Source organism: Orycteropus afer, unplaced genomic scaffold (assembly GCF_000298275.1).
Source record: "Orycteropus afer afer isolate SDZICR_OR568_19922 unplaced genomic scaffold, OryAfe1.0 scaffold00095, whole genome shotgun sequence".
NCBI classification, from domain to species: Eukaryota; Metazoa; Chordata; class Mammalia; order Tubulidentata; family Orycteropodidae; genus Orycteropus; species Orycteropus afer.
Genome location: NW_006921682.1, coordinates 7,109,707 through 7,114,591, shown reverse-complemented (window position 1 = coordinate 7,114,591; position 4,885 = coordinate 7,109,707). Strand labels below are relative to the sequence as shown.

At 33.5% G+C, this 4,885-nt stretch overlaps 1 protein-coding gene across 1 annotated transcript in view; it reads right to left on the bottom strand.

The window, feature by feature from the left end:
• Nucleotides 1-4,885, bottom strand: part of PPP2CB (protein phosphatase 2 catalytic subunit beta) — a 53,597-nt gene that overhangs the window by 8,342 nt on the left and 40,370 nt on the right. Inside the window, exons 3-5 of the mRNA XM_007942689.1 lie at nucleotides 3,413-3,586; nucleotides 581-670; nucleotides 314-475 (exon numbers count right to left, since the gene is read on the bottom strand). Coding sequence (XP_007940880.1) covers nucleotides 314-475; nucleotides 581-670; nucleotides 3,413-3,586 — 426 coding nt within the window. The remainder of the gene's footprint in view (nucleotides 1-313; nucleotides 476-580; nucleotides 671-3,412; nucleotides 3,587-4,885) is intronic.

Genomic DNA, 4,885 nt, shown 5'->3' with positions numbered 1-4,885 from the left:
CACAAAGTTGTTAGTCTTTTTATCTAAGTCATAAATAAAAAAATGTTTCTTATATTCTAAGTCGCTAAGCCTTATTATATTATAGATTAACCAACTGTCATCGAGTCAATTCCAACTCACAAGGACCCCACTGGGTTTCTAAGGCTGTGAGTCTTTACAAAAGGAGACTGCCTCATCTTCTTCCCACAGAGCAGCTGGGGGGTTTGAACTGCAAACTTCCTGGTTAGCAGTCTTACCAGAGCTTCTTTATGATAGACATACATATTTATTTCAAAACAAAACAAAAAAATCATTCTGTAGCAGAAACACATACCTCCATTACAAGTTGGTGAGCGCGAGAAACCAGTGTGAGACCATTGGCATGGTTAAATGTTTCAGAAATGTCTTGTCCAAATGTGTAGCCAGCACCACGTGGAGAAATACCCCACCCACCACGATCATCTGGATCTGACCATAACAGATCACACATTGGGCCCTGATCAAGGAAATTAAGTACATGTTACCAATGGCTTGCAATCATATGTAGCTATTTAGCTCTACCTTTTTTTTCCTCTTCTTTTTATATTTTAACTAAGTTTACCTCATGTGGAACTTCTTGTAAACGATCCAGGGCTCTTATATGATCCAGTGTATCTATGGATGGAGAGAGGCCACCATGCAGGCAGAATATCTGTTTTATCAATTAAAAAAAAAGTGTTTTTTTTTTTCATTTGCTAGATGTAAATAGAGTATATATAACAGTTAAAACCATTAGTCCTAATAGGCATTCTTGTAAAAATACAGTGAAATAATGGAAAATTTATGAAATATAATTACAAAGAAAACAAAAACATCAGAGATAACTCTTAACATATAGTCCTTTCCTCTCTTTTTCTGTTTATGATCCTATGCATGTTATGTTTGTTCCCCTTCCATGTTATATAGGAACTTCATTCTTACAACTTCCACGTACACTTTGTTGGTACTGAAAACACATTACCGATTTCTGCTATTAGTTCCAATGTCTTTTTAATCTTCTTAGATTTTTTGAGTACATAATCATGGGATTTCCAATTTTTTTTTTTTTGCTTTCTCCTCAAACAGAACTGAATACCATACTTTTATGCAAATAACTCACGTTTACACATTTTTTTCTCTAACAGTGCAACCCCCTCATGCGTTAGTTTCCTATTCACATGCACATTTGCATGGGCATGTTTTATGAGAAAAATATGATAACATATGTTTTAGTGGGCACTCTTCCCCTGATTTTAATGAGAAAGTTTCTAGTGTTTCACTGGTAAGTATAGTCCAGGCATATTTTTTGATCCAATTAAGAATACTTTATTTATCAATAATTTAATTTTAAATTAAGTATATAAGATTTTTTTCCCAAATTATTTTGGTCTATTATTTTCTTTCTCTGTGTTTGACATGTCTGGTTGGGTACTGTGGTTATATCAGTCATACGGATTGATTTGTGAAGCTCTTCATGTTTCCCTAAGGTTTGGTATAAGTAGCCTATAAAAGTAGCAAGTTATCAATTTCATTTATTTAAAAAAGTTTTAATAATATTTTGCTATAATAAATTTCATCCAGCTTTTCAAATAAAGCTGTATCTGTTGTTATAATTTGTATTTTTTTTCATAGTTATAGTTATGCCTTATTTCTCCTTCTTATTTTATGTACGCTCATTTTTTTCTACGACAGTTTTGACCACTGCATTTCTTTCTTAACAGACTTTTCAAAAACTGCTTTTGGCCATACTGATGAACTCTGCATTTTATGGCGTCCAATCCTGCTTTTATGTTCAAATATTTATTTCACACATTTATTTTGTTTTCTACACAAAATAAATATGTTGTTGTTGTTATGTGTCATTGAGTCAGACCTGACATCACAGCGACCCCTCCTTGGGTTTCTGAGGCAGTATCACTATGGAAGTAGATCGCCCCCAATCTTCCTTCCGAGGAGTGGCTGGTGAGTTTGAACTGCCAACCTTCTGGTTAGCAGTCAAGTACCTTAGGTACTGCGCCACCAAAGCTCCCCCAAATAAATATAAGAATGTACAATTCTTTGTATTTTACCCTTTAATTTTTTTGTTGTTGTCTATACCATGCTTCTATTTTCATTTAGATATAATTTGGACACTTTATTTTCTTAGCAGTAGAAGGCAAGTAGATTTTTCTTCTTTTTTATTTACTTGCTAGTTTTTGAGTTTTATTTCATTACTTATAACTGAAGACTCTTGCTTAACAAATGACATACACATAAACAAAGAGGAAGAGAAGGAAGGAGGGAGGGGAAGAGAGGAGAGAGCACAGAAGAAAGGAAAGATGGATGGGCTGCTGGGTCTTTGTCCAAATCCCCCAAATACTTATTTTTTATCCACTTGATTTCTGGGCTATATAAAGTCTCCCAATACTATTTTTTCAAACAATAATCTGTCACCAACAATGGGCATGCATTGGCTGTTTCGTTCTTTAAAAGTACCACAATAGGAAAGGTAAATGGCTCATTAAAGATGAGGTTGGGGGGGGGAAGGGTAGAGGTAGAAAGAAACAAACAATTTAACTTGAACATTCAATAAATAAAATCTCTAGTACACCCATTTTAAAAACTAGATAAATCATCAATACTGACAGACTAATCTTCTACAGTAATTCTGTCCATTAATTTTTATGCTAATGAAGACTACAGCAACTTTTTTAAGAAATTGAAAGCAATCTTAACAGAAATTTAACACCCTATATATACATCACCCCTACATTGCTTTCTCTTATTTTGGCAAGTTTAGGTAAAAAAAAAAGTCCTTTAAATAAATTATTGCAGTGTTAAAAAAAAAATGGTGGAATGTCAGAATTACAAAGAAAAGACTATAAATTATGTCCCCATAAGGAACCCTTGACAACTCTTGAGATTTTATAATTTAAAATTGTAAATGTTTTAATAATTACATCCTATGTTTTATATTTAAATTAGTTCATGTTCACAATTATCTCTAGAAACTGGAATACAGGAAACTGCACAATTTCCTTCTTATATATTTGAATGTTTTATAGCTTTTCTATGATTCTTATTACAGATAGAAACAAAACATTTACTTTTTAATAAAGAAGGTGTAATAAACAGCTCAGGCTTACTTGTATCATATACTTCAAGGTGTTAAGCACTGATCTGCAGTATTTATCAAATATAAAAAAGCGTATTGGTATATCCTTTTGTGAAAATATTTCTATACATAGGGAAAATATTAGTTTAAATGTAAGTAAAATTTATCCAGCTCCCAGTTCTGAAATTTTAAGGATTAGTGAGAGGCAAAAAGGCCAAGGAGATGCAGAAACAGGTAAATCTGGACCTTAAGTTATGAGTACAAAAATATTCTCATGCTTTTAATCCTCCTTGAGATCTGAGATAATAAGCACATACACACCTGTCCATCTACTAAAGCAGTAAGTGGAAGATAATCAAATAGATCTGTAAAATATTTCCAAACATTGGCATTTCCATACTTTCTTAGACATTCATCATAAAAGCCATATACTTGGGTAATTTGTCGGCTTTCATGGTTTCCTCTCAATATTGTAATGCGTTCTGGATAACGCACCTGAAAGAAAAGCAAAAGATATTCATGATACAATCATCTATTTACTTGTTTTATGTTAAGTACATTAAACTCTGGCCCATTCGTTTTAAATGGCTCTTTTGTCTGCTAATAAAGTTAAGTGTTAATTTTCTTCAGAGTAAAAAACTTTCTTATTCATGCTGTCAGGTAACCAAGGCCTATTGATTTATCTTTGAAATACTTTTTTATAGTGATCCTTCTTCCATTATTATTTATACCACCCTCATTAGAATCCTTATGTGACACCTATGTAACTGTAATAAATTTCTATCTTCTTCATCTTCAAACTATCACTACTCTTCTAAATCTTTCCAGAACATTATGACAACTTACTAGTGACTGGATACTGAAGATCAGAAATGTGGACCTGATACAAAGTCTTTCATAGTCTAACTTCCTCCTCCTTTTTCAGCCTTTATTTCTCACAGGAAAATTGTAGTTGCCAATGAAAGTACAAAATAAGCCCTTGCCAAATGTGGGCAAGATTTCAAATGTATTAGTAGTCTCCTTTCTATGGCAATTATAGAGAAATGGTTTACAGTATACCATTTAGTTAGAAATGTGCCTGATAAGTAGTACGAAAAAGAATCAGATTCTATTAACCAAGAAGTTGCAAATGCATACTTCATAAATATTTCCTAAGCATTTGCCAGGACCACACAAGTAAAATACATGGTTTCTAATATGTTTAGGGACTAATTTTACTACGGAGATAAAGTGAAAAAAGTACTGGGCAATAAATGATTATGTAACATAAACGAGGGATAAGAGAATAAGTTTCACAGTAATATAGAGCAAGAATGAGTAAAGCTAAATAGTTGAATGCTTCAAGGAAGAAGCAGAACTAGAGCTGAGTATGGGCAGAAGAAATAAAAAATAAGGGAGAGTAATCCTGTGGCGAAATAGGATAAGGAAATATAAAAAGATATATGCAGCATACAATATTAAGAAGTCTTTGATTTCATGTCAGTAGAGCTGACAAGGGATAAGGTTGTGGTGACTTCTTGTCCACAGCCAGCTACCCAGACTGAGCAAGTAGCTGGACCTGTGGGCTTGGGACCATTGTCGCACGGGACATCCAGCTCAAATGGCATAATATACTACACAAAAACATTGTTCCACATCCTTCTTTGGTGAGTAGCTACTGGGATCTTAAAAGGTTGGAAACAGCCATCTAGATACAATGATGGGTCTCTCCTTGTTCAGAGTAAAGAATGAAGAAAACCAAAGATTCATGAAAACAATTAGTCCAAGTGACTGGTATCCCATGCAATTCGCAGC